The 27,278-nt window shown below is 36.3% G+C and overlaps 1 protein-coding gene and 1 long non-coding RNA gene across 4 annotated transcripts in view; both read right to left on the bottom strand.

Annotated features, from left to right (window-relative positions):
* The window catches only part of WDR72 (WD repeat domain 72), a 237,012-nt gene that overhangs the window by 52,901 nt on the left and 156,833 nt on the right, over window positions 1-27,278 (bottom strand). For all 3 annotated transcript variants that reach the window (XM_058737687.1, XM_058737688.1, XM_058737686.1), the window contains exon 18: window positions 25,237-25,435. In XM_058737687.1, the coding sequence (XP_058593670.1) occupies window positions 25,237-25,435 (199 nt within the window). The remainder of the gene's footprint in view (window positions 1-25,236; window positions 25,436-27,278) is intronic.
* Window positions 22,225-25,230, bottom strand: LOC131516543 (uncharacterized). Its single transcript, XR_009264139.1, has 2 exons — window positions 23,828-25,230; window positions 22,225-23,575 (listed from the first exon to the last, which is right to left on the bottom strand). It is a non-coding gene; the product is annotated as an uncharacterized LOC131516543 (long non-coding RNA).

Raw genomic sequence — 27,278 nt, 5'->3', positions numbered from 1 at the left:
CAAGACCAATGTAGAATGTGAGTCCAAGGAATAAGCCACCTGGATATCCTAAAGAAATATAGTTGCTGTAGCTTTAATTAAGCTCCTCCTCACAGAGTACTCAGGTCTGCTCTCACAAGAGTAATGATCTCATTTATCATGTGCCCCATGCCCCAGGATGACATTATGTGAGTGAGTGAATATAATTTGTGCTGTTCCAGATGTCTTTACTTTTTTTGTTTTGGTTTACTTGTTTATCTTTATAGTAATGATTAATTAACCAAAAATGAACCAAAAAAGAAAAAAAAAACAATGAACATTTAAAGTAGGTAGACTTTCTGGTCTTCAGTAAAAGGTATGCAAAGGTGATTCATACTCAACAATACAGTAGATATGAGTTGGTCTTCCACCAAGGACAGACAATGCTTTTGTAGGTACATACTATCTCACTTTTTCTTTTTTTCTTATGATTTCTTTCTCTCACACTGAAGGATTATATTTTTAAAAAACTTTTTAATAAAAAAAAAACGAGACAATTTTTAGGATCTAGGGCTAGGCAGAATTTCTGTTAGCCTTGACTCCAAAAGTACAACCTCTCAAAGAAAATAATGATAAAATGGACTTCATCAAGATTAAAAAAAAAAAATCTCTGCAGGAGAGAATGGGAGCACTGCTGCCAGAAACTCTTGACCTTTCTCTAGAAACTGTCCTCAGCCAGATAAGCCAACTTGACTAGAGATTCCCAGGAAGTTGCATGTCCCTCTGCGTAACAATGACTGATACTGGGGTAAAGAAAAGCCCTTGGGTCTTTTATCACTATCCATGCTGTGCTCCCGGTATTGCTCTTTTGGAAATGCTCCTGACCTTCATCAGCATCCAGTAGCAAGAAGGGCTGTCCCTTCTGGACAAGCACATCTTTATCATTTTACCACAAATACTAATTTTCCACAATGACTGGAGTTTTTTTTTTTTTTTTTTTTTTATTATTATTAATTGGAAATCCAACGAAAGGACAGCAGTATTATGTTGCTATATGGAATACCAGGGCTCATCGACTTGGGGCAGGGAGGAGATAAAGGTGGCAAAGTTTTGATCAGAGACTTTCTCCCATAGTTCATGGATTCCAAACAGTGAAAACCAACTCTGAGAGCAAATGTTGTGTTAGAAAACTGTTTATTTTGGGGGTGCCTGGGTGGCTCAGTTGGTTAAGCGTCCTACTTTGGCTCAGGTCATGATCTCATAGTTTGTGGATTCGAGCCCTGCAGCAGGCTCTGTGCTGACAGCTCAGAGCCTGGAGCCTGCCTGCTTCAGATTCTATGTCTCCCTCTCTCTCTGTCCTCCCCTGCTCACGCTCTATCTCTCTCCCTCTCTCTTAAAAATAAATAAAAATTTTTTTAAAATTTTAAAAAAGAAAACTTTATTTTTTCTTTCTGTGACATTCAAACATTAACTGAGTTAACTTTGTTCTTCATTTGCTAAGTACCTTATTTTGTCCCAAATAATATCCCCAGATGTGTTATGTGAATGTGTGTGTATATTTCCTTTATAGTAAGATAGCATCAATTCCAAATGTGTCATGAATTGTATAACCCTTATTAGGCTGAAAGAAATTCTACATTTACTGTCCACATTTTGTATCTCACAATGGCATGCTATTATAATACAATTTCCTTTCTTTTCCAATATCCTAATAATGTTAGAGTCTAATACTGTGTGTGTTCAGAGGCTAGGATTTTTCTGATTCACTCTTGGCTGTTGTCTTTCTGTACAATATCATTTGGTAAACTGCTTTTCACTATTCTTGCTTGCAATATTAACTGCTTTATCAATTTGGACATCAGTTATTTCACTTGCATTTCCTTTGTATTAATGTCACAGTTTTTTATTTCTAAAATATTTTTAATTAAATATTAAAAATATTTCCCAGGTATTAAGCAGATCCTCTTGAAAGCCATCTGGAAACTTCTTACCCTTTATAATGAATGAGTCGATTGTAAGGATAGCTCCAGATTGAAAATTTGATGGTCTCTTATAAAAGATTTACCTATTTCTACTGTCTTCAATCGTATCTCTTGGTGTGACAGGCATTCTTCTGAATATAAGGGCATTGCATTTCGGTTTTACATCAAAGTGTAATGCTTCTGAAGATACTTTAAGTGACAATTAAAAATCCAAACTTACTTTAAAATTTAGCCAAAAGTAGTGCTGCTAATGCAAATAATTCAGCCAAGGTGAAAACTACATGAGGAGATCCCTTCTACACATGGCTAATTTCATGCATAGGCAATGACCTTAATTCTGTAGGTGACTGGTAACTGTCTTTAACTTAGATTCATGTATTCATTCAACAAATATTTATTTACAGCCTAATGTTGACAAGTGTTGACATAGGTATGAGGGAAATAGAATTAAAAAACATAGATAAAATCTTTATTTTCATTGAACTTATGTTCTAAGATTATAAGAGACACCAGAGTTCTGAAATGATAAAATGTGGAGAAAATGTATAAAATATGTCTCTCAGAATAGAGAAAAAAAATCATGCTGCTTTAGTGTCTTTAAAATTAGATTTCTTATTCAACTGTTTCTAGCGCCTTTAATCTTATTAAAACTTCTCCAAGAGTCTACTTTCATATTCACATATTTTCCTTGAAAAAAATTCTTTCATTATATAACTTGTAAACCAAAATATTAGTTTTATACTAATATAAAACTAGGTTTATACCAAACCCAGAACTTTTTCTCCTCCTTTTTTAATTTCTATAAAACAAATTAACAGAAAATTTCCATAGGATATATTCCAATTATTTTTTCTGTACTCAGATATGGAAATGTATATATGGAGAGGGAGAAGGAGAATATAGGTATCCATGATGGCAGTGCTGCGTAGGATTTAAAATAACTCATACATTAGGCTCTCACTTCAATGCAAGGAAAACTTCCATTGGATACTGTCCTAGAATGCGTCTAACCAAGCTGCTAAAAATTAAACATAATATTGTACATATGTATTTAAATTTATATGTACATATGTGTGTATATAATTTATGTATATATGTTATACTTTGATACCTACATATTTCAAAAACAATATAAAGAAATAAGTGGTAGTTTTTTTGTTTTGTTTTGTTTTGTTTTGTTTTGTTTTGTTTTTATGTGAGCAGCAACGTGTTCCAAACTCAACAGGAGTATCACTACTAGCTGTATCCAAGTGAACATGCACTTCCATGTGTAAATGTGTTTTTTTGCTGTGCTTTTCTGTTTGTTTTTTGAGAGAGAGAGAGAGAGAGAGCATAGAGCAGAGGAGAGGGGCAGAAGGAGAGAGAGAGAAAGAGAAAGAGAGCTAGAGAGAGAACCTTAAGCAGGCTCCACGCCCCTCACAGAGCTCTATATGTGACTTCATCTCACCACCTTGAGATCATGACCTGAACTGAAATCAAGTGTCAGAGGCTTAACCAACTAAGCCACCCAGGCACCCAAAGATGTAAATGTTAACTTAATCTTTGAAGTTCCTGGGAAGTGATTCGTGGCCAGTTTCTACAACATGCCAAGGAGGTGCCTTATATCTGGGTACTGACACTTTATGTATTAGGCTATAATCAATAGTACTTGTTACATGCTCTTTCAGTGAAATAAACTGTGCTTGTTCTACAAATAAAGTTTTAATTACTAACACAAACATCCTCATTTTGAAATCTAGTAGCCCTGTATATTCCCTAACACAGCTCATTACCAGGTGTAAAAATTAACCTAGTGTTTAAAAGTCTTAAATGTTGATATTTGAAAAGTATAGCCTGAGCCTGTGTGTTGCTTTTTTTATGCAAAAAGATCTCTTATAAGGGAGACTGAACTCAGTTTTCTCATCTATAAAATGGAGATGATAGTTCTAGCTCACAAAGTGGTTATCGGAATCAAATTAGATAATGTGTGCAAAGCACAAAGAATTTTTGGGCTGCTACTAAAGTTGGGGAATGGTAAAAATTTGAATTTGAACATTGAGGCCCATAATTGGATTAATGTTAACCCTTTGCATTTTAATAGCTGCTGTAAACACTCATGAGACACAGGTATTTAATTACTAATGTTAAGCCTACACAATCATTTAGCCCATTCAACTATCTCAGAGGGTAGAATTGACAGCCAATAACTTCAGCAGGTTGGAAGAAGACATCTCCAGAGCCCAATGAGACAACTAGTCTCCCTGCTTTAGCCCCTTTGATCTTTGATCCATCTACCATACTCAGAAATAACTAAATCATAAGCCTGACAACTTCCTACAGTATAACATACAAAACCATTCACAAACTGGCTCCACCCCAACATTAAGCCTGCTCCATTCACCCATGAGATTACATTGTAATTACACCCCTCACATAGCTCTTGTGACATTGTGTAATTGTTAATTTGTCAGATTTTGCACCAAGGGCTGTACCTCAAAGTACAGTAGTTTGGCTAGGGTCAAGTCAATCAGTGCATGCCTCTCCACATCTCCCAAGATAATCACACTTGAAAGGAATCCTAATTGTTAGCATTTTTCACAGATTCCTTGAGATATCAGTAAGATAAACATTTTGAAATGAAAATTTAAGGTTATTCAGAAAAGAGAAGTAAGTAACTCTCCATAAGCAGGTGGGTTCAGGGCAGCCATTCCCAGTGACTTAAGCAAAGAACACACTTAATGTACTTCATGTCTCATTGCTTTTTGTATGTATAATAACTTGTGCAGTGCCCATTACTTATTAGGTGAAATTTAGATGCCCATTAAATGATGATTCCCTTCTTCTTCCCTTCCTCCTCTAACCCTACCAATGCACACACACACAGAATTTTTCAAGCTAACGCTGCCTCTTCATAGTATTGAGCAAGGCAAAAACTCAGTTCCTGTGAGAACCTAGTGAAAACTGAATACAGCAGTTTGGTGGGGACTGAGATGACCTGGAGCGCACACTCATTTGGAAAAGGTTGTTTCTTGGGGTGCCTAGGTGGCTCAGTCGGTTAAGCATTTGATTTTGGCTCAGGTCATACTCTTACGGTTTGTGGGTTCAAACCCTGCATCAGGCTCTGTGCTAACAGCTCGGAGTCTGGACCCTGCTTTAGATTCTGTGTCTCCCTCTCTCTCTGCCCCTCCCTTGCTCATGGTCTCTCTCTGTCTCAAAAATAAGTAAACATTAAAAAAAAAATTAAGGGAAAGGTTGTTTCTCCTAGCCCTCTGCTACTCCTCTCCAACTTAACATCATCACACTAAAATGACAACTCGATATGGCCTTTCTTGCTATTTTTCATGGGAAGCCCAGAAATCCAAAATATTTTGTGAAATCTCCTGGTTTTTAAATGTTGTCAATTAAATTATTTTTCTTTACCCCCACGAAGTACTGTGTAAATTAAACAAAATACACATACAGGGAAGCAGTTTGGGCTTGTACTACAGATCTTGAAGACTTGGCAGTCTAGAAGTACTACTATACGCATGTGAGCATGAACGATCCACTGTTCTTTCCAAAAGACTAGGATGCTACTTGTAAGCACCCAGGCTGTTCATGGCTGGGTTCCAATGTGCTGTCTTCTCCTGTGTAAGGACTTTTGTCAGTACCTGACTCACAAAATTATGGCTCTCATTTTAATCAGCAAGGAAGAATTTCTGCACTGTAAAATCTTATTAAGGGAATTTGATTGCAAATTGAATGTAGTCCAGCACCTCTCCAAAGCTCATTTAAGATATTTGATATTTGAAAGAAAAAGCCTAAATGGGCATGTTAACTATCCATTGACCTATAGTATTCCAAATTCTATCCTGCACTCTCAGACCATCAGAATATAATGTCTTAGACTACATTATCTCAGTCAATCAAAGATATGGTTTCTGAGCTATGACTCAATATCATGTTCTTTGATTTTATAGATGGCTGATATAATAAATTACCATATTTGAGAGCATTTTTTCATAACTTTTGGAAAACTGGAGGTATATTCTACTGTGTGATGTAATACTACCTTATATTGGAATTCATGTGATAAATTCCAGGAAAAATAGTTCCAGGAAAGGATGTTTATCCTCACAGTTGCATCTGTATATGATTTCTTAATGGAAAATAATTTCTTTTCTTTAGTTGCCAAACCAAACTTCAAAGACATTAAGTGAAAATAAGAATCCTAGGCTTGTTTCTGAATATTTGAAGCCCTTGTTGACCACTTTATTTTCCACTAATGTTAACATTGGCTTTAGATTTTAGAATAACCCAGTTATAATAGTTTGCTTTATTTTATTTGATTTGATTCTCAGTGGCCAACGTTAAAAAAATATATTTGCTAAATTTTCTATATTAATTGCTTTTCTTTTTAATTCATAAATACAATTTCTTAAAATAAAGATATTCCATATATATCACAGATTTTGGTGAGTATCTGCTTCCAAAATGTGTTCTTCAGTACTTATAACAGGCCTGAATTTTTGATTTTAGAAGTACATTATTTGTGGATTTAAATGCATATTGTATTTCTAGAATTCCTAGAATTTTCACATCTGCTTATCAAATATTTATTAAGAATCTGAAAAAAAATCTCTTAAATGCCTTGCACTGACCTAAGCATTGAAAATATGTGGTGAGCACGTTATATTCTTTTCCAATCATGGAGCTCATAGTCTCATGGGAAGTAGACAAGAAACCAGGCAATGACAACTACAGGGCGGTCAGTGCAGTGACAGAAGTATAGGGTAGGCCACCCAACCTATTTCGGGGGAAGATAGAGTGCATCTCAGAGAATGTAATATTCCATTTGGAACATGAAGTTCTCAGGCAACAGTGGGAGAGGGGAAAGACTTTCAGGCAGGGGCTGTAGACTCCACAAGGCTGTCCTTTTCACCTGTTGTATCCTCAGAGGCTTGCTCAATGCTTGGCTCATGAGAGGCACTCAAAAAATTTTTAAGTAAATAAATGAGTGATGAAATAGCATGTGTGAAGCCTGAGAGCCAAGTGGGGACAGGTCCTTTAGAGGAACCAAAAGGGTTTGGTTTGGCTACATTGTAAAGTTTGAGGTGGGTGGGAGTGCACAAGATAGGACTAGAGAGGTATCCAGCAGCCAGGTAAAAATTATCCTTGTGAATCATTTAAATGATATGCACTTTACCCTAAAAGAAAAGGGAAGCCATGTGGGTTTAAAGAATTTTTTTAAGGATGCCTGGGTGGGTCAGTAGGTTAAGCATGCAGGTCATGATCTCATGGTATATGGGTTCGAGCCTCTTGTCAAGCTCTGTGGTGACAGCTCAGAGCTTGGAGCCTGCTTCCAATTCTGTGTCTCCTTTTCTCTCTGCCCCTCCCCCACTCGTTCTCTCTCTCTGTCTCTGTCTCTGTCTCTGTCTCTCTCTCAAAAATAAACATTAAAAAAAGACTTTTTTAGGGGCGCCTGGGTGGCTCAGTCAGTTAAGCGTCCGACTTCAGCTCAGGTCACGATCTCGCGGTCCATGAGTTCGAGCCCCGCGTCGGGTTCTGGGTTGATGGCTCAGAGCCTGGAGCCTGCTTCTGATTCTGTGTCTCCCTCTCTCTCTGCCCCTCCCCCGTTCATGCTCTGTCTCTCTCTGTCTCAAAAATAAATAAACGTTAAAAAAAAATTTAAAAAAAGACTTTTTTAAAACATCACAAAAAAGTTTAAAAATAATAAAATAAATATTTTTGTTTTCCTTTTCTGCATAAGAACTTGACCTTTGGTTAGCTCTAGCTGAATTCCCTTGGCAACTTGATAAAGGTTGAATGTTAATTACATCTCAGGGTGACATTACTGATCATAAAACTGGCCCCTTATTGGTAAATTGTATCTGGACTATAAGGGACTATACATGAACCATAGAAGTGTTCATTATGATAACTTGAGGCTTCCCTGTGAGTGAACTTGGCAAGCCATGCCTAAGGAATTATTGCCAGAGTTATAAAGCTGTTTTGTGGGGTGGCTCCCACAGTTGAGCCTCTGGACAACTGCAAGGAACCCCAGATGGGGAAGGCCCATTGCTGCCCTGAAGACAGCGGTGGTTCTTGATCTTTGTCCCTCTTAGTACACAAGGTGAGGTGTGGTGCATCATCCTCTTGTGAGTCTGAATGTTTGGTTGAGCCTAGAGAAGAAGGAGGGCACTAAACAACTGTAGGGTTGTAAATAGGAGAGTTAATATGAACAGATTTGTTTTTTATAGGACCACGTTAGCTGTTGGAAGCAATTTCCTCTAGGACATGTTACTCTAAGAATACATTGGCCAAAATTAGTTAGTCTTGCTGAAATAAGATGGAAGCTTACAAGAAGGGAGAAAAGAGAAAAAAGTTCCATCCTGTAAGTTTCATCTAGACCTTGATGCTCTAAAGCCCACTAATTGGGATTTATAGGAATGCAAACTAGTTTCCATATCTTTTGTGTGTGTGGCTCCTCTGCCACTTATTGGGGAAATATCAAACTTGACTGGCAAATGAGAGCATCCAGAGGGAAAGAGAAAACACTAAATGGCACCATTTAAAAAAAATCAGCAAATAATTGGGAAGAGTTAGGTTTGAATACTGTCTCACTCCTTAACTAGCTGTGTGACCTTAAGTAAGTCACTGGGCCTCTTTGATCTTCAAGTTTCTGGGCAGAAAAACAAAGGGCTTAGACTAAGTGACCTACAAAGAATCTGGACTCAAAGGTCCTTTGACTCCTATTATCTGAGTACCACTCATATGCTTGGTACTATACTAATCTCTAATCCCCTCCTTCCACCAAAAAAGACATTCAAAATCAAGTAAACACCAGATCCCTGTAACAGAAAGATCAAGGAGTAAGGGCCAGCAGCCGGAGTCAGTTCTTAGTCCAAAATAGAGTTGAGGACTCTGTTATTTTTCTACACCTGAATTTTACTCTGTGTAGCATGATGATCACCTCTATAGCTGAAGACCATTATTATGTGCTTTAGACTAAGACTGTGCTCTTTAGCCATCTTGAAGAAAGACATAAAAATCCAGTATAATTTAAGCCTGACATCTAAAGCAGATACGAAGTGAAAATAATTAATTTTAAAAAGCGCATCTCCAAGAGATCTAAGCACTTCCATATCTTAAGGGGACACTAAAATGTACTGACATATGGTTATGTGACATTAAAAATGCAAGGGAAACCTCTGTTTTTACAAAAAGTTTCAAATTAGGAATTTTAGTGAAAAGCATTGCGTTGTACTTCTAGGAAATCTCATCATGATCTCAGTGTAATAACCATTTGTAAAAGAACCCTTCACGGGGTCCATGCCAGGGAGCATTATTGGAAAATGGCCCGCTCCGACGACTTCCTGGAATTCCTCTCTGTGCAAGTCAGCAGCTTGCTTGGCACCAACTGGGCACTAAACTGAGACAGGAGAAGTGTAAGGGTACACTCCTAGGTGACACAGTTTGTGGTTTATAACTTGAGTCTTGAAACAAGGCTGCTAGACAACAGCTGAGGCTCTTCAAGTCACGAGGTCAGTCTTTATTTTTAATAAAACATAAAACTAAAAGTAGCCATTGAAAAAACAGAACAGGGGTCATTAGGCAAGTATGTGGCATTGCCACGCTGCAACATACTAGGTGCAGAGTGTACAGAAGAAATGACATAGCCTCTCCTCATGGTAGTGTCCAGCAGTTTCCAACCTGCATTTCATAGAATCTCAGCATTTCTCAGAGGGAACTACATAATCATCTGATTAAAACCATCTTTTAAAATAAGTACCCTAGCTATTATTAAAGAATTGTGATTTTAAAAGGCAAATTTTTATACTAATTTTTAATACACTTTGAAACTATAAACACATTAATTTATGCTGCCAAATAACGGTTTCTGTGCAGATCCAAGATTTATCTATGTACTTATATTTAAATTTATAAATGCACTGTTGATTAAAGAGGTTGCATGTGTGTTTCTACGTTTGTAGTAGGCAGTTTTACTCATGTAAAAACACACAAACAAGTGCTATTGAAGTACTAATCTGCTTACCAGGATGAATCATCATTTTTCACTATAGTGTATCCAAAGCAATATACCTAATAAATTGGATGGGGACACAAAAATTTTATGACTATCCTCTACCCATCTTAATTTCAAATCTCATAATTCGTTGAAATACCCTTGAACTAAGTGTTTAACTTTGTAATATGTAAATTATTATAAATTAAACTAATAAGATAACATTTGTCTATTTGATTGATTGCTTTATTTTTACAAAAGATTCAGATGCTTATGAAAGCTTTTAAACACCAACTTAGATCTTTTCTCAAATAACAACAAGAAACTAGTCATTGATAAAAATCTTTACATATGTTCATGCTTTACATAGGAGATAGAAGCTTATTAGTGAAGCTTGGCTTTATTTTTCTAATATTTTGCCAAGTTTTAATTACAGAAAATTGCATATAAAGATTAAAAGAATATAATTTTCTTTATAGTGTAGACATTACTTTGTAGTAACTCTGTGATATTTAAACAACTATGTATATGGGGAGAGCGTATTTTCTCTTTCTCCAGGAATCAAAAATGGAAAATTTTGGAAATCATGTTTTAAAAAAGCACTTCATACTAGAAAAAGCCTATGGAGTTTTAATTGACTTTCTCATATCTGATTTGATAAAATGAATGAGCAATTTTGAATTTCTGTACATTAAAAGAATAGATTAAAAACACTAAAATGTATAATTATGGCTTGTAAATTTGGGAAAATGAAGATTGGGCATGGAGGAGACAGGGAAAATGAGACTACAGGCAATACCACGAGGAAGGGAAACCTGCCAGTTGTAATAAATAAGATGACTTATGATGCCTTCACCCTCTTCATATAGTTATAACTGGAGCATCTAAGTGCTTTATACCATTAGTCACTACTATATCAGTTTCATTTTTACATTTTTTCAGTGCCTTTTATACATATGATTTATGCCTACAGAATAACTACAGAAACTATACATCCCTTACATACAGATTCCAGAAGAAGACAGAACTCAGCTAAGTAAACTTTTAAGTCCAGTCTGAAATGGTGTTATAAGACACATGGTTTTCCAGGAAAACATACTCCTGTAGCTTCCCCTTTTCACGTATGGACTTCGTCCAGGGCGCTACCGCTTTCTTAAGCTATATTATGGTGGAATCTTATCCTTTATAATGTTTTGGAGAAAGCTGAGGGTGGCGCCTGCACAATTTGATTTGGTGTAAAAATACACACCAAATCTGATTTCTGTTACATTAAGGCGTTCTCTGACAAAATACACAGAACAAGAAATGAAGTGAATTGTGTTTTAGAAATATCTTGCAAGCTTGTTTCCCCGAATACCTGACCACTAATTTTTAAAAATGGATCAAAACCCACTTTAATTGAATATTTAATAGATGATTTAATGGTCAAGTTAAGATACATCTTAAATGCTAAATATAAAAATGATTTGTGTTTGCTTACTGGAAATATTTGTAATACAAGTAAACATATATAATAAACTAATATTTAAAGCAAATTTACTATGGAAGAAATGAAATGACTATCTTTAATTTATAAATATACTACATTCATCAAACTATATTTTTGACTAATAGTTGGCTTTTATAATATGAATATCATATCAGTGGATTACCATTAACAGTAGAAATAATTTAACTCATTTTTTAAAATGTGCAATATATTTTCCTCTAAAATGAGCCATTGGAAATATAAAAATGGTAATGTTCTCCTAGGGAAAGGCCTGAATTAATAAGCTAGAGGGAAACATATCAATTTTCATAAATAAATGAGCTTACTCTTTTATAAATTCCATTTCCACATGATGACCCATGATGTAGTACGATTTATAGAGAAGAATCTGAGATGTGCAAATTGGAGAACGTGATCTGGTCTAAGGCTGTTTTCTAACGAGTCATAACAACATAGCAAAGGTACTTAAGTCTGTCATGCTCTGGTTTTCCCCTCACTGAAATGGTCAAAGGCTCACCTCATTTGACATCTGCTAAGAGAAATAAAAATGCATGCCAAAGCCTTTTGAAAAAAGTAAGGTGTTATTTAAGTCTAGGAAAATCATGCTAATAGTTTGAAAATAATCCACCTAATTTTTTTTGTTTCTAAAAATATTCAAATAGATATTTGGGGGGTCCTGAAATGGCCATTCATTCACAGTACAATGTAAATAGACTTTAGCTAATTTAGAGAGCTTGAAATGTGTGATCCCTAAGAAAATTCTAAAAACTCCTTTATATCTCTCAATATTAAACACAGACACCTTATGTTATCTGAGTTGTACTATTACATAGATTCCCCTGACATCTTCACTGCAGAAAAAAAGGACAATTAAAACTTTCTATTCCCTTCTGGTATTATAAGCACAGACAAATGTTAACAGGTATGTTACTGATTCACACAGGTTTGAGTAGGCAGTGCTGTACTGTGTTACAGGTATTTTGCCATTACCTTCTGAAACACTGTTTCATAGTGCAGGGTATGTCATATAAAAAATAAATGATACTTCCCAATCTCAGCAGTTTGAAAGAAACATAAATCAATGGTGTAAGGGAAGCAGGTGATGTAATGACTCTAGACTTAAGTAGATGGCTTGAAGAGATGGATCATGAAACTTAACCTTTGAAATTATTCATTGGATATTAATATAAACACATGGAAAAGCACATTTCAAAGTTACCTTGCTTTGCTAAAATTCTATTCATTAAATCAAGAGTTTTTAAATGGTAAAGAGAAATAACACATCCTATTCCTGGAAACTGTCTAATAGCAAACACTTAATAAGCCTGGTCTTACTTAATGTTTTAGTTAAGGATGTTTGTAGAAAAGGAGGTCAATAATGTCTACATAAATCCACATACACAAAAAAAAAATGGATGGTGAAACCCAAACTTGTCAATAAATGGTAATGATACAAATGCATCCAAAAGAGATGAGAAATCAGACCAAATTTTAATGCATAAAAATTGGGGAAAAAATAAGAACTGATTTAAGGAGGGTGGAGATTGAGATAATGGTCATATATAAAGGAAGATAAATACCTTTAAATTAGCAACAAGAACGATAGGAACTCAGGAGGTGTTACTGATGGGATCTGGACTCTGATGATCCTGATTGACATTTAGTGTTTGGTGTAAAAGCAGGGAGGCAAAATTTCCCTTTGTAATGTGAACATACCCTCTTTCTCCATGTGAGACATGAAGCACTCATGTTCCACCTCAGTAACCTAGCTTCATGAAGAGGCAATAAAAAGTTAAGAAAAGTAAGTTCTGCTTTACAAATGAAATTCTAAACAGAAACACGGTGTTTCTTTCTATCTCCTGCTTTACTCACTCTCTACTTTACACTAAAACATCTCACTTCTCCTCTTAAAAGAATTTTTAATGCTTCCCTTTATCTTTGAGGAAAAAGCCCCATACCAGAACCTTTACATTCTAGGTGCCTCAGCTTCCGAATCCAAACCAGAGCATCCTCATTTCCTGTTATCTTGCGAACACCAAATTTATCCCCATTTCCTCTGTGTTGTCCTCATGTTAAACATTTTGCCTGAGATATCCTCCACCAAGCTTATTCTCAATGGTGTTACTTGGGTCCTTCCAGAAGCAGATGATAAGATGGAGTTAGGAATGCAAAAGGTTTATTGGAGATTAAGACTTGTGAAAGAAAAAAAAAGGGGGAGAGGCAAAAGCAGAATTGGGTAAGGAGCTCTCTATTCACTATGCAGATCTGACAAAAGTCTCCTTCATCCCAGTGGAAACTCCAAAGCAAAGACTGGCTGTTAGAAGAGGTCTGTATGGACTAAAAATAGCTAGGCTCTTGTACCACTACCTTCCTCAGTCATTGTCCCAAGAAGAGTACCACATCTGTTCCAAAATGGGGATGGATCCTGGAGATGCCAATAGCTGGAAGCTGTCAACTAGCCACATTCTTCACAGCTGGACAAGTAGACCTTTCTAGTAGAGTGATCTAGGCAGTTCATCTCTCCATGTCTGCAACACTGCTATTCTCCAAAGCACATGTGAATGTCTACTCCTGTGCAAAACCTACAAACAAATCATCCTCAGGCACCTGGCGGCTCTCCATGCTTGCACAATAATGGGAACTTTAGTATCTCACACCACATCATGGTCTCACTATGTTTACAGGGCTTTGCCTTTTGGAAAGTAAAAACTGCATCACAGTCTGCTCAGATTCCTAGTAGATAGCTTGAGAAACACAATTCCTATCATATAACATATTCAAAAGAGACAGATCAAATTGATGAATGGATGGATGGACTGATCCAATTGGTTATTCCCTACTTTGGTGCAGAGACACCAAGGGATATGTCTTGTATATGTCAAGAGATATGAGCATTTCAAAATATAATTTTAATATACTTTAAGTATCAATGGCATGGATGAGACACATTAAAAATTAGTATATTCTAAGCCAAGGTTTTGGAATTATATTCCTTATCATTTAAATGAACCTATGTATCTTTTTTCAACCATTTTTCTCATTTCCAGTTTTCTCAATTTACAAATTAGGAAATAGTTCATTTAGTTTAGTTTAGTTTCTTTTTTTTTTAATTTTTAAGTAGCCTCTGTGCCCAACATGGATGGGGCTTGAACTCATGACCCCAAGATCAAGAGTCATATGCTCCACTGACTGAGCCAGCCAGGTGCTTCCAGTTTATCGAATTATTAAATTCTAAGATAAACCAGTTTTATTCTGTATTGTAAAATAATTTCAATTGAAAATTTTGGATTTTTCTTCGATGACTTCCATGGAGTATGCTTAGTAGCTTAGTAAGACACATTTTTCATTTAATCAGCCAACAAATTGACTCTATGCCAGGCCTGGAACTAAGCTTGTAGGACATATAGATAAAAGTGAAAAAATAGGACAAGAAAATCTTTTTCTAATGGAAGAGACAATTGCAATAAGATAATTTACTACATAGCCTGGGAAGTGCTATGACAGAACTATACACAAAGTGGGTGGAACACAGAGGAAGTAACAAACACGAGAGATCCAAGAAAGGAACTCCTTGAATTAGTTGGAGGTTACTAATTAGGTTTTTATCTCTCTGTGCATAAAAGAGGGGAGGGGCAGAAACAAGGAAAGCCTCAGAATGTAGAAGAATCAATCCCTTTCCTGAAGTCAGTAGTTCTCAGCAGGGTTGGTACTGCCCCCCTGGGGGAAGGCTTTGGAAACTGCTGGGCCAAGGAACACCGGTTTTCCCCAATGATTATGGAGACACTGGCATTTAGTGGTCAGGGACTAGAAATGCCAGATGCCTTGCAGTGTTCAGGATAGTCCTTCACAGTGAAAAATTGTCCTGACATTTCACATGTTTTTCACATATTCCAATGGACATTTATGAAAGTAAAAGCCCTGTGTATAATTTCCTGAGCCCAGAATCTAACTAGTTTACACAGACCTTTCAAAGTTTTAATATACCCCCAAATTTTTAAGAAGGCCTTTAACCCTGTATAAGAAGTGGCCAAATTTTTCTGTTGCTGTTGTCCATATCTTTGCCAATAAAATCCATTTGAACACCCACGTCACTGACAACACTACCACATGTGTGTGGGAGTCTGCATTAACAGCAATGGGATGTGTCCAGGCCAGCATTTTTATTATATATTTTAGTGTGGTCATGCCCAAACTTTTACCTACTGAGATCCGTATTATTTCATTATAAATTACTTATTCTTTTGATTTTTCCTTTAAATTGTAGAGCGGTCATATTACTTAAGAACTTCATTTAGGCTTATAAGGGGGCATCACATACTATTGGCTATGTAGTCTGTGCTAGGATTGAGAGAGTTGAAAACCATAATACTTAAACTTTTTCTAAGATTCCAAAACCGACCTCATTCAGATGAAAAGAAACATAGGAGGCTGGAAAAATGTCCACCATTACCATGCTCTTACGTATATTCCGCTAGGGAGCGCTTTTATGTTGCCCCCAGATAAGCAGGGCTGCCTGGCTGGCAGACAGGTGTTCCAGAATATATATAAAAGGCCCATGTTCACCTGTAATGGGTAAAAGATTTTTTAAAAAAAGGTAACAACTCTTCTTTGAACTGTCTCCATTTCTTGTAGCTTATTCTTGAAAATGAAGTACTCTGCCTTGTTTTTTTTGTTTGTTTGTTTGCCTTCAAAGATCTGTCAGCATTAATTTTTTCTGGTGGCTCTCTAGACAGATAAATTACTCTTAAACTGAATAGATAAATTTGAATAAATGCCTCTGAATTAACACTTTAGGAAAAAAATCATCCCTATAATGATCTTTTCCATTCTCTTCCTACCTAGAGTCCATTAACATATTGTTTAGCATTTCTTCCATTCTGCCTTATAGACTAGTTCTTTAATACATGTCTGCCACTGTCATTTATCATTCATCTGCTCACTCAGGCAACAAACATTTAATGAGCACCCATCATGCCCCACGTGGTGCATTAGCAGCTAGGAGCACAAGATTAATAAGTTCCAACTTTTGCCCTCAAGGAGTTTAGAGAGGTGGGAAAGAAAGCAAATAACAAACAATTAGAGTGTCAGATGATATACACTATTTTAGAAGGATATACAAGAAGTGTAAAAAGTGATGTAATTGAAAATTCCAGTACCTTCCATTGAACTTTAGATATAATAAGTACTAAATGAGAGATTTTGTGTGAAATTAATTCAAATTGTTCCAAGACTAAAAATTGGACAGATACATTGATGAGTTAAAATGGAAAATAAAGCTCCTGCCAGAATGTCACAATGACATTCTTATTGAATGGGATATTCCAATGGCATGTGGAGATGAATGGATAATTTTTTTTTTCTTCAGCCACCATTCTTCAGCCAGATTGTCTTGGCATGTGCCAGACACTGTGCTATCTGCTGAGAATACAAAGCTGAATAAATCCCTGCTTTTTATCTCAAGGAGTTTAGTTGTACCGAAATTTCTAGAACTAGGGATGCACATCCATATTGGCTAAAGGGATTGGATTTGATGGAGGAACTAATATCACACCAAGTCCCAGGCTCAGGGATCAAATCAATGGGGAGGAGGCTGACCCGGTTGAGCAGGTTGTAAATAGAATTCCTAGTTAGCAGCATAAGGGCTACCGGCTACAAGAGATCACGAATGAGCCAGAAGTCCAGAGAGAGGCAGATAAGTCAGAACCCAGCCTGTGAATCCAAATACTGAGGAAATATGTTTGATGCAGCAGTTCCTTAAATATTCTCATGGAGAAGGTGTAGCAGCATGAGGAATAAGAAGACAAGTTTTAGGCAAGGCTTGGGGCTCTCTAAAAATATCAGATGATTGAAATTAGATCATGACAAAATGACTAGTGACAAGCCAAACAATAAGCCATAAGGAAAGAGAAGATTTCTGGATGGTTACAAACTAGATCCATTCATGTGTCTATTTTTAAATTTTTGCAACCTGCTGTGTATAACATACGGTCCTAGGATGATGATGCTTAGAAAACACAATTTCAGTGAATATTCAAGACTATGTATATCTGGCTGCTAAAGAAAAGCAATCAGCTGATTTTCCTTGTTTCCTCTTTCTCTTACTAATTAGGAGTTGGCTGAATCTTTAGTGCAAGCTTTTCCATGGCCCATCCATTTATCCATCCACTCAATAAATACTTATTACCAGCTACTAGGTAAAGGACCATCCAAGGGGATGGGAGGAAAAAAGATAAATAGACCTGACCTCTGTCCTTGAGGGGTCAGCGTTGGGAGACCAGTCTGAGCTCGGAGAACAATAGTACAAAACACATCGATTTCAGCGACAGAATCTAGATCACTTTTTCTTTGTCAATAAATTTAAATGGGTATGCAGACAATAATCAATAAAGTGGTGCCTGCACAACTGTTACCAAGGAAATATTTAAGTCAATTCCTTGATGCTACTGTCTCTGTGCAGTCGGGCCAGGTTGGCATTCTGATTGCTCATGAGGAAAAAAGACGATGAAATACTCTAGTTCATATGCCAAGATGAAAATCATCAATCTCAATCTCTGTGAAAGATGAAACTACTTTTGGAAAAAGAACAGTGAACTCTATCAGTCTTTCTAAGGCAATGCAATCTTTAAGATGATACAGAGAGGGCAGACACAGTGGAGAAGTTCATAAGAATTTATATGGGGGAAAAGGGAAGTGATGAAATTTCTCCATCAATTTTACAGGAAGCTAAAAATAATACAGGACATATATTAAACCCAAATGACAACCATGTTTTTCGAAAGGTATGTAATGTATTCTAGGTGCTAAATAATTTATTCACTTATCACAAATAAATTCATCTTCATCTAACATATGAATACCTTGATATTTATGTAAGATTTTCTATTACATAATTCAAATTAATCTATAAAAATGAAATTTTATATTTCCTCTTCTCCTCCTCCCCTAACTGCCAACCCATACCCCTTTCAACTAATATGTTTATGCCAAATTTTTTTTAAATATTTTACTTTTAAGTAATCGCTACACCCAACGTGGGGCTTGAACTACAACCCCAAGATCAAGAGTTGCATGTTTTACTGACTGAGCCAGCCAGGAGTCCCTGTATATGCTAATTTTTTTTTCTAGCATTTACCTGTTGGCATTTCTAGTTCCCAGATATAAAACCTTCTGTTTTTTAACCACTAAACCTTAGGTAAATTTATATTCCAAATGAAAGTCTTTAGCATTAAGTATGTCTTTAATGGAATAGCTTAGAGTGCCATACCCAAAGGTTAGTAGAAATTAGGTGTTTTATATTTTCTGATGAATTTCTTCATGAGATTCTTCCCATGTTGTTTTGCCAAATATCTGAGTTTTGCTACCTTGTGACCCCCCCAACCCAGGTAATACCTATCTCTATAACTGTCCTACAGGAAGCACTTGGTAAATACTTGCCAAGTTTAGAGGCGGTGAAGGAGAATTGTGGCTAATTGGGACAAAGAGCCTACATTTTAAAACCAGACTGCTTGGTTTTGACTCCTGGTTCTGTCATTTGCTGGTAATGAGAACTTGGGCAAGATATTTAACTTCTTTATATATTTTTTTCATCAGTAAAATGGGGATAATGATACTACCTATCCCCACAGAACTGTTGCCTGGATCAGATAATTTAAGGTATGTGAAGCACTAAGAACACAGTAAGCTATTAATGTTAGTTGTTCGTCATGTCATTATTATTGTCCTTATTCTGGAAGGCTGAGACTTAGAAAAGGAAGGCTTTGGCACAGTGTGATTCAAAGAGGACACAGATGTTTTCCAAAGCAGAAATTAAAGGCCTGTGGGTTTCTCTCTGATGTCCAGGCTCCTCATTCACACATGTATTAATCAGATGATTCTTGGGAGGAAGAAAAAGGCATACGTGTCTCTAGTACTCTTAGCAAACAGCTACCATCTCCCACTCCAACTTTTGACTTGGTTAAATCATGTTCATCTTTCAGGTCTTGGATTAGGCATCTTTTTTTTTTTCTAAGAAGCCTTTAAAACCTCAAAGACTGGGTTTGAGGCCTCTCTGATGTGCTCCTGCAGGCTCCTGTGGCCTTGGACACACTTCATGGCTACCCTGATGTTAGTTTGTGTCTTCAACTGGAGATTTTCAATTGATTCACTGTGGCACCCCTTACTCTTGGATCGGTACATAGAGGCATAGAGGAGTGATACAGAGGAGATATGCATGGAAGCTTTATTCAAAGTTTTGGAGACAGCACAGTGTGCCATGTGGAATATCAGGTTACCCACCCTGAATAACCAAAGGCTTATCACATCTGCCTTCTTCGCTTAATCCACCCAAGGGCTATGGTTGGGGTACTTTCATGCAGAAAATAACAAGGAGGATCTCTGAAGCATTTATTTAATATATTAAATAAATATATTATATATGCATATATATATGCTTTTTATTATATATGCATACATATGCTTGTTTATGAATAATATACATGCTATTAGTATATCAACATTATGTGTATTATACGAAATACACAAAACTATAAATTTCAAAAAGAAGTCTTTAACACACACACAGCACACACACACACACACACACACCTCCTGATAGAGCTTAAGATAAACTTGGCAATGCCACTTACATCTTATTTGCTTAAGCTTGCACTACCAGTATTATCTTCAGTCCATGGTTTCTTGGCAAGAAATTTTTGTCCATTTTCTGAGGGTTAGTTTAGTTAATACTAGAAAATAAAATCTGTGGGTCATCTAGGCAGGGACACTTGAAACTGAACACAGTAGGGACAGCCTTCTGTAAAGTAGGTCTTCCACTCTTCCTTCAGCACACCTGGAATACCACTTGTGAGTGACACTGCACTACCTGACATAAGAATCAAGTCAGGATACCCAAGTCAACCCATGTATCAAATATTTTTTGTTTGAAAAAAACGTAAGTATAGACTTTCATAATCTTATTCATCTGTATCTAATCCATCAGCAAATACTGTAAGTTATACTTCAATATGCGTTCATAATCTGATCACTTCTTCATCCAAGCCACCATATTTGTTCCAAGCTGCCATCATCTAGGTTATCATAATGGCCTCCCAACTGGTCTCCTTGCTTCTCTCCTTGGTCCTTGAACTGGAGACAACATTAAAATATGTGTCCTTTGTTTGCTCAAATTGTTTCCTATCTCTCTCAGAGAGAAAGCCTAAGACCTTACTATGACACTCAATGCCTTCAATGATATATCTCCCATTACATTTCTGCTTCTTGCTTATGCTCATCACACAGACCTATCCTAAATGGCTTCTGTAGCCTTAAAGAGGAATGCATTGGCCTTCTCACTTAGCCTGGGGAGTTCACAGAGGGTGGAAGTTGCATTTGCTATTAATAAAGATAGTCAAGAGGCGCCTGGGTGGCTCAGTTGGTTTGAGCATCAGAATTTGGCTCAGGTCATGATCTTGTGGTTTGTGGGGTCAAGCCTGGCATCTGGTTCTGTGCTGACAGCTTAGAGCCTGGAGCCTGTGTCTCCCTCTTTCTCTGCCGCTCCCCCACTCATGCTCTGTCTCTTTGTCTCAAAAATAAATATTAAAAAAAATTTTAATAAAATAAAGAAAGTCAAGAAAATTTCCCTGTGAGGTAGTCAACTCTATTTCAAAGCCTTTCCACCACTAGACAGATTTCCTTCTGCGAAATTCAAAAGGCAGAAGGAAACCTGTCCTGATCCAGTCCTTTTGCTGATGGCCACCAGAACTAGAAAACTTTTCTGTTGAATTTATTTACCTTTATTTACCACAAATGCATGGTTTTATTTAAACCAAGAGCACATTTTCATTATTTAATTTTGTAGATAAGTCTTTGAAAATGATGCATGTAATAAAGATTATTTGCAATACCCATATTTGATGCATCATTTTCACAACCACACAGTTTAACATGAATTTAAATTCAGCCAATAATTTCCAAGTGGCAGTTTTATCTACAAAGCCTCCATTTCTATTTCAACCAATTTATTTGATGGAACAATTTAGAGCACTTGTTTCAACTGATCCAAATAACATTAAAAACAATAAAAGGAAATAATTTTCAAAAGCATTTTAATAATAGAAACCATTGCTGTTTTTAAAGCAATGAATCTTAGTTTCAAATGTGAGTGTTAATTCTGCGAATTCCTATTAAACAGATTAAGGAGGAGAGCAATGTAACTGTTATACAATGTAAACCCAGATAAAATCCAGCACTCTCCCATAAAATACTGATACTCAAATATTAATATCTCGAGTAAAATACATGCTGTGAAATATAACAAGTGAAAACACTGAAAATAAGTAAGATACAAAATTGTAAAGTTCAAACACACATTATACTTCAGTTCTCACTTCACTTGATTTCCATTGCTTTGTAGATGCATCTCATGTTCAAATAGTTCAAGAAACCTGGTGATTTTCTTTATTATGAGGGCTGAGATGGCAATGATTGAACACTCTGCATTTTCTTTGGTAATAGAAAGTATGATTTATGAGAGGAGAATAAAAATCTAAGAAAACCATTCAATAAATTATTTAATTTTCAGATCATGCTGATTTAGAGCAAATTTCCTTCATGCTGCCAGTATGGAAAATGCAGTTGACTGGATTAGAACACAGTGTTTAAGAGAATATCTGGGTTTGCCTCCCCATTTTTATTTTGTGATTCTAGACAAGGCACATAAACTCTTTTAAGCCCCACTTCATTCAGTTTTGAACAATGGGATCATAATATGAACAATGTCTCAAAGTATAAGATACACACCACCAGTGGCATTCAAGAAAGCTGGCATAGTGATAGACTTTTTTACAAATACTATTTATTTTAATGTGTCTGTGAAAGATACATAATTAATATGTCAAAAAACATACAGAGGTAATTTTTCAAGATAAGCCTAGGTAGCACCATGGGAATCTCTCTTTTTCAGTGAGTAGTTTCTTTTCAGAGCTACTCAGAAACTTCATTTCCCTGAACATGGACACTTAAAAAAATGTAAAACTGTTTACATAAATGACTCAAATGTTGGAAAGAGAGACAGGGTTCATGTGAATTAGGTGAGAATTAAAGGAAAAAGTGAGTTAACATTCATAAAGTACTTAGCATAGTGTTGGAGTGTATTAAGAAAACAATAATTGTTGCTATTTTTCCTTATAATATATTATTGCCATATTGCTATAATGCTAATAAACCCAATATACCCCACTTGGGCATTAAAGAAGTTTATGAATATCTGTTCATAAGAAGGGCTTCATCTGTTAATTTCCAAATGATTTACAAATAAGATGCATTAAGAAATCAAGAAACCAAGAGAGAATAAAAGAAATTGGGGGGGGGGGCAGGTGGATGGGAGCTCACAGACGACAAATGAGCAAGGACCTGAAAATAAAACAACATAAATCATTTATCATAAGAATATTTGGTGATAGGTGTGGTGACACTGGGTCAAAGTAAATCTGCCTATAAAATTCGAGGAATAATCACACCTGGTGAGTAGTTCCTACATCATTTCCTTAACCTTTGAATTAGAATATCTGAAATAAATAAAATAGCTTTTTCCTTACCTATTTTTAAAATTCCAACAAGTAATATATTATATACCACATAATAAAGGTCCAAAACTTTTCTTGTAATGTGACTAAGTCCCTCTGAATATTTTAAAACATAGGTGTTTTGTTTTGTTTTGTTTTGTTTTGTTCCAAAAAGAGAGAAAGAAAGGGAATATTAATACCCAACATAATGTTGCTTGGAAATGTTCCTCTTCAATGCATGTTATATGTTTCCATTAATTTCAATTATGGTTAGTATTTTCCAACAGACCCTATTTCCCAAGAAGATACATGCTCAGCATTTTGGGACTGTCTTATTTCTTTTAAATAAAACTTCCAAATTTCATCCACCAATTATCACAAACTAACTCTAATTTTTTTTAACATTGGCCAAGGATCATTCAATAATGATCAATAATATCTTAGATATTAAGATAGTTAATTATCTAACTTAAATTCCAGATGTCTTCAGTCATAATAAGACTAAATTCCATAGTATATTTCCAATACCCAAGAATTAGTTGGGGACAGAACAGGGCCCAATCTAGTGAAACTTCAAATAATGGATAAGCTATGTGACAGAAAAACTTATCAAAAGTTTGACCTTGAGGGGCGCCTGGGTGGCGCAGTCGGTTGGGCGTCCGACTTCAGCCAGGTCACGATCTCACGGTCCGTGAGTTCGAGCCCCGCGTCAGGCTCTGGGCTGATGGCTCAGAGCCTGGAGCCTGTTTCCGATTCTGTGTCTCCCTCTCTCTGCCCCTCCCCCGTTCATGCTCTGTCTCTCTCTGTCCCAAAAATAAATAAACGTTGAAAAAAAATTAAAAAAAAAAAAAAAAAAAAAAAAAAAAAGTTTGACCTTGATAACCTGCCATGAATTTCTCAACAAGAAAAGAGGGCTATGGGCCAAAGGATAAGTTAGACAGTCAAACTTAGGGATAAAGCATATAAATGCCACATAATGACAGTTAACACATGATGAATGATACTAGCTGTCTTGGGGGAGTTGGAAGAAATGTATTAATGACCCTGTGGGTGCTTGCCGAATGAATCAAGAACCCACATGCACTCACTGAAAATTAATTTAGAAAGGAATTTTTCTCTTCTTGCTTGAAAGGTGTAATACAACTACAATTATGTGATATGATCAAAAAGGAGCTCCTGCAACTGGGTGAATTTATCAGATAATTAAAACTAATTTCTGGACAACAGACAAACAAATGACTTGAAATTTCCATTGAGCTTTATCAAATTGCTCATTGAATTGACCATCCTCAGTGCCTGTCTTGGCATTAGGAAATATTCTATCTATTTTGATATTTGGCCTTCCAGAAGAAGCCTCTCTCTGCTACATATCCTCTCTCACTACATAATGCTATCCAATCATTAATCTTATAAAAATAATAAGAACTAAATGTAATATATTTTTAAGAATGACACCTGTCCTAGGATTTAACATTTTAAATATGGTACCATTTCTCTGAGTCCCAAATGATTAAAAAGAAAATCTCTTTTTGAAAGCTAAAAGAAATACCTAATAATTTTTAATAACCTGGAACAAGTAAATTTGTAACGTGTTTTCCCTGAAAAAAATATATATATATTTGATCATAAATTAATTTGTTACGCAAAAGCTTACTAAGTGAGTTTGAAAATTATATTTTTACTTTTAAAAATTGTTTTTTATTTATTTTTTTAAGTCACAGTTAATGGACTGAAAAATCAGGTAACATTTTGCAGCAGAAATTGAGATTCAATTGCTATCCATGAACCATACACATTATCATCATGAAGTTACAATGATAAAATTTGTTATAAAATCAAGTGGTCCACCTATCAATGAGTTTAATTTCAGTTTGTACTACATTTCTGATTTTTAGAAAAGGAAAAGAAACCAGGCACATGGCTATTATCAAGGTATCAAATGAAAACAAATTTAGGATCCATTACTATCAAGGTATTCTTAAAATGTATATCCCATTAAGCTAACAGTGTTAATCCTGTTTTCATTTTTAATAACTTCATTTAAAAACATTTTAATAAACAATATAAATTTTTGTTCTGGGAAGTATTTATTGATTATAACAGAATTTAGAAGTTTTTTTAGAAACCTGAGAATTCTAAGAAGAAATTGATAGCAGAATAGGTCAGAAGCAGGGCACTTGGCTCGGTCTTTGCAGAAATGATATATTGTGAACTCATTCTCAATGTGCTCTAAGTAGTAGAAAAGTTCTGATGAAAGTGCATGTCCATAAATTTTGCACTTACTTTGCAGAGGCAAGGTGTCTGTAGTACAGTGTAACTCTATCTCCTCCCGGGTCCATTCCGTCTCCTGCAGAATCTGTCTCATCTCACAGTGAACATCCTCTGTCATGGACACTGGTTGACTGTTGCCTGCTCTCTTACTCAAGTTCTTCATGTGCTGTTGAACTTCTGCCAAGAGAACAGCTTGTATTGCTTCAGTTACCTACAAAGATTTTTTTTAAATATATTTTTTAATATTATTACAAATGCTTGGGGTCTTATATAAAACTGACTTAAATAGGTTTCACATAAATTGTAATGCTCCATTCCACTATAATTAGCCTCTGAAACCATTGAAAAGCAGATACTAAGCACTGGAACCCAAACGGTCACCCTTCAGCAAACATAAGAGATTCTGGATCCTGAGAAACTTAACAGAAGACCATGGGGGTGGGGAAGGGGGGGAATACAGTTATAGAGAGGGAGGGAGGCAAACCATAAGAGACCATAAGAACAAACTGAGGGCTGATGGGGGTGGGGGAAAGGGGAAAGTGGGTGATGGGCATTGAGGAGGGCACCTGTTGGGATGAGCAATGGGTGTTGTATGGAAACCAATTTGACAATAAATTATATTTAATATAAAAAATAAAAATAAATTTTTTACACATTGTGAAAAAAATAAATTGCACAGATTTTTAATGGGAAAAAAAAGAGATTCTGGAAGGAAAAGTTGGAAGCAGTTCTTTGTTCTTTCTCCTAAGGTATTTTCATTTCCACCAGAAGGCAAAGAAAATTAATGTGAATGTATTATACTGCTCTTAAAGACAAGTTTAGCTCCTCAAATAATATCTAGCTCTAAAGCACTGTTTAGCTAAAAACACTTTAACTAGGTTTAATGCAGAAAGCTAAAGGCAAGATTTTAAGAATAAATTTCACTAAACTGTGTATATGTGCACATGGTTTTGCACAGTTTAAAAATACTACAAAGCTTGCCTTCCAGTTATTGTACATGTCCAGCGAAGGATCTGTGATTGGGTGAACCAGGAGGGGAATGCTTGTCACAGGCCATCTAATCTAATGTCTTCATTTTTTTCAATGAAAACCCTGAGACATGACATCCCAAGTTCCACAAAGATATGGTGGACAGGTCTTCTGACCCCTAATTCTGCATCCTTTGTAGTATATGTCCTCCCAAGGTTCTATACTCTCACTCCTCAGTAAAAAGCCAGTGACAATGTACCTTGGCCTCTTCCTGGCAAGATAGGAGACAAGGTCCAGCAGGTAGGTAGAACTCAAGGAAAGCCAAGAGCTGAGTCAGTGAGAGAATAGGAAGGACATCGCTGACCTAGGTGACCCTGGGACACTTTCCCATTATCTTCCTCTGGCTGACAGTTAAACCTTTCCTACAGCCACACCCCAATGCCTGCTTCTCTTCCCCTCAAAAGCCTGACCTCTGTCAAGGTTACTCATCCACCATTGCCACTATCTCCTCTGCATTATCCCCAGTCTACCCACAGGATGCCTAGAGCTAGGGCTTTGGGACAGCACCAACTGAGCCTACTGATCTGGAGATGCCAACACCAAAAGAAGAAAAGGCATTCATCTAAATATTTGTTCAGTCTCTTGTAAGTGCTGTGGTAGCATGTGCTATCTCCAGGCTCCAGGGACACTCAGAGAACTTCTGCTGATGGCACATGTTCACCGAACTGCCAGGGCAGGATAAAGGCACTTGACTTTTAAATATAGGGAGCTACACAAAAGTCTCAGGGCAGCTTCCTGATCCCTGACCACCCCCCCCCCCCCCCCTTCTTGTCTCCTCAAATGCTCATACTCAAATGCTTGGTCAGGTTGTGGAAAAAAAGGCTAATGACAGATGTGATTTTACTATTGCCTATCAAGGCTACTAATACTGCAGTAACTCCTGTCACAGTATAGCCTGTGACATGATGCTTGCTCATGCACATCATGTGATGAAATACTCAACATGGTGATAGCCATTGCACACCATGGTTTCAGCATGCAGTTCTGTATATCACAATACTGGTGAGCCATGGCTGTTAATATCT

This window comes from Neofelis nebulosa, chromosome 7 (genome assembly GCF_028018385.1).
Source record: "Neofelis nebulosa isolate mNeoNeb1 chromosome 7, mNeoNeb1.pri, whole genome shotgun sequence".
Lineage (NCBI taxonomy): Eukaryota > Metazoa > Chordata > Mammalia > Carnivora > Felidae > Neofelis > Neofelis nebulosa.
This window is presented reverse-complemented; position numbering and strand designations above follow the sequence as displayed.